Source organism: Metschnikowia bicuspidata (assembly GCF_001664035.1).
Source record: "Metschnikowia bicuspidata var. bicuspidata NRRL YB-4993 chromosome Unknown METBIscaffold_3, whole genome shotgun sequence".
Classification (NCBI taxonomy): domain Eukaryota; kingdom Fungi; phylum Ascomycota; class Pichiomycetes; order Serinales; family Metschnikowiaceae; genus Metschnikowia; species Metschnikowia bicuspidata.
In genome coordinates, this window is record NW_017387733.1 from 577,162 (window position 1) to 580,275 (window position 3,114).

Sequence of the window (3,114 nt, forward strand, 5' to 3'; positions counted from 1 at the left end):
TTAATAGAGATCTAGTATCACCTTTATATGTATTAATTAACATAGCTCTTTTAAGAAAAGGTTCTGTGAAAGTGGACATACTATTATTTTTCAATGAATCAGATGATTTCAACATAAAATGTGTAACATTTATCATAATATCGGTAATTCTTTTAATAGATAATGTTTTATTGGAGGACGTAACTGTCATAGTACTTCACTTATTGATACCATTAATTTGTTTGAGTAATAAATTTCTACATATAATAGCATAATTAGATTTAAATTTCCTGTATATTCATTTCATGACTCTACAATAAACGTAATTATCCATATTCTTTCTTAATGCTTATTGATTAGGAGAAGGAATGAAATAATTACCTCATCCATAAATAAAAGGGTTAATTAATTTAATAAATTCTATTAAAATATAAGATATTGAGATATTAATTCTCATAATCCTACTTATGCTTTACCAAATCTTATTTATAATACTTATGATGGTATTGAAAATAAAGATAGAATTTAAGAAAACAAATAAACAAAATTATATATTTTTTAGTTTATAATTTATACGATATAATTATCCTTAGATTATTATATTCACCTACAGTTGGTATATATTCCCTGTTGAGTCTGATTAATACCGCTACGCTATAGTTATAAGAGAGACCTGATATTTCACTCATAATATGAGATAGATATTTTATATTTTCAACTCAGAGGAAAGTCTTCAAGAGATACTGCTGTTTTTCTCTGGAATGTTTATTCTCCAAATCAGTTCTTGGCACTGGCTCGTGGCGGATTGTGTCTATGAAGACTACGCCAAAATACCCGAGTAAGAAGCAAGTAAATTTACATTATGATAAGAAATTACTCAAAAATCGCCCGTCAAATCCATGGTAAATCTTAATCAGTCGTTTCTTTATGAACTGTCCACTTCAATGTGTAGTGCTCGTTGTATGCGAAAATTCATTGATAAGGGCTCAAATATTCTTAGGACCTCATTGTTCCTTTTCATTGCAACTGATGCAGTATTGTGCCACAAATAATCACTACTTTCCATAATGACGAGCAAAATTGGGCAATAAACAAAAAGAGGCAAACGCCACTGATAACAGACAAGAAATATCAGAACATCCTCATGTACCGTACTCTGAGTACCAATCTGATTCTCGATTAATTATATTGATGTTCCGGCTATGAAATCTGTGATATTCTCTGCAACGCCAGAAATATGGATTTTGTGATGCATTGCAATATCCTCGTAATTTCGAGTTTCTTGTGCAATGAACTGGCAATCAAAAAAAGAGGTCCTGATAAAACATGTTAAGAACACGTATACTTTACTTTCCCGCGTATTCTTCACAATATTGCAAAAAAAGCGACATGCACAAAAAAGGGAAAGTCCATCTTGCGCTGTTTGAACTGGCATTGGGTATTTTCTGTCTCTCAAGTTTCACTTTAAACTACCTGGAAACAGTATTCAATTTTAATCACTAGACTTGATTGTAGTTGGATGTGGGAAAGTCAATATCGCTAATTACTTATAAGGCTTGAGAATATTGATCACTGTCATGCCAAAATTCAAGACAGCAACAAGAACAGAACACAACAGAAAAACCGGCTGCTCACACAACAACTGTTCATAAGATGTCTAATATCCATGTGTCTTCATGGAGCTAACGGGTATCTACTCTGCTCAGCTAAGCGAGCCAACGCATACACTGAAATAAGTGATATTGAAATAAGCGATTTGATAGCGCAGGAGGGCAGAGTCATAAAATCAGGTATAGTCACGCTTTGACGCAGTAGTGTATTTTCGAATAAACCCATAACCGTAAAGGACCCCAAGTCCAGGCAGAAGGAGCGGCGGGCATCTCGTCGTCCAGGCAGAAGGAGCGGCGGGCATCTCGTCATCGCGGCCGTCGGCGCACGTGACCAAGGCATCAGTCTCGTTCCGGAAACGAACCCGAATATAGTGGACAACAAAACACATTCCATCGTCCGGCTTTGACATGGAATCCACTCGCTTTGAAAGCCTCGCTGCCAAGTTGCAGAAGCACGAGCAATGCGTGGCGCAGTCCGATCTATATACCCACACAGTTACGCTCCTCCGGCCACTAAAGTTCACCATGATCCGGTGTTTGGCCTTGGGCTCGCCCACACAAGAGTTCCAGGCCCTTTATCAATTGGCTTACTTGAAGCTGCTCGCGTCCAGTTGCAACATAGAAGCAAAAAACATCTCATGCTATGATCCTGCTTTCCTGGCCGAGGACACACAGTTCTTGGCCAATGCACTAGGGTATGTTGTGGAGGCGCCAGAAGAGTACTGTCCGGGCCCTGAGACCACCGGCAGCACGCTATATTATATGCCTCATGCGCCTCGCACGCTCACAGAGTCCGTTTTGGCGCAGCACAGGCCTCGCTGGCTCTTGGCCAACGACTTTTCCGTGACGATGGGCACGCTCACCAAGGCCAGGTTCCTCCAAGAATGCCCAACCCTCGCGACCCTCGTGCATTTGTTTGACCAGAACACTGCGCAAAAGCTTGCCGAACCTGCGCAAGAAGACGGCTTCGTGCGCGTGGTGTCGAGAAAAAGACGAAGCCGGCCACGCAAAAACGTCTACGTAGAGCCCGAGTTGGAGTACGACGTCCCGGGGAAGTACTTCCGCGATGTGCACATCAGCCGCATCAAGGCGGACGCGGGGGCGCCGTGGAGGGACTCGTTCAGCGACTTGGCGCTCAACGTGGTGGTGCCCAAGGAAAAGAAATAATAGTACAATTTTCGTGTAGTAGGAAGTCCAGCGTGTAGACCGCTCAGTGCATGCGCGGCTTTTTCGCCGAGGGCTCCAAGGTGTCCATGGGGTCAATGATGCCCTGGCCCAACGGCGGCGTGGGCGTGATGTTGGGGATGGCCTGCGGCATGGCCACTTGCAGAGGCCCCTTCGGGGTAAGGCCGGCAAAGTCGGGCACCGGCGGCAGGTCAAGGAACTCCAGCTTCGGCCCGAGGAGGTGCTTGCTCAAAATCAGGTACAAGTCGTCCTTGGTGAACGGCTTCGCGAGGATGTCGGACATGCCGTTGCGGAGGTAGTTGACCAAGTCGTTGTCCTGGATGTTGCCCGTCATGGCGAT

General features: G+C 43.1%; 2 protein-coding genes across 2 annotated transcripts in view; one reads left to right on the forward strand and one right to left on the reverse strand.

The window, feature by feature from the left end:
* The first annotated feature begins 1,824 nt into the window (after positions 1 to 1,824).
* On the forward strand, positions 1,825 to 2,994 carry METBIDRAFT_31662 (uncharacterized protein). The gene has a single exon (XM_018855893.1). The coding sequence runs from the start codon at positions 1,998 to 2,000 to the stop codon at positions 2,754 to 2,756; it is 759 nt and encodes a 252-aa protein (XP_018711551.1). The 5' UTR covers positions 1,825 to 1,997; the 3' UTR covers positions 2,757 to 2,994.
* Positions 2,800 to 3,114, reverse strand: part of SKN7 (kinase-regulated stress-responsive transcription factor) — a gene marked incomplete at both ends in the record, with an annotated part of 2,531 nt that continues 2,216 nt past the window's right edge. Inside the window, one exon of the mRNA XM_018857388.1 lies at positions 2,800 to 3,090. Within this exon, the coding sequence (XP_018711552.1) occupies positions 2,800 to 3,090 (291 nt within the window). The remainder of the gene's footprint in view (positions 3,091 to 3,114) is intronic.

What these genes read in the sequence shown, in the direction of transcription:
- METBIDRAFT_31662 (XM_018855893.1), top strand. Translation starts at nt 1,998, where the DNA reads ATGGAATCCACTCGCTTTGAAAGCCTCGCTGCCAAGTTGCAGAAGCAC.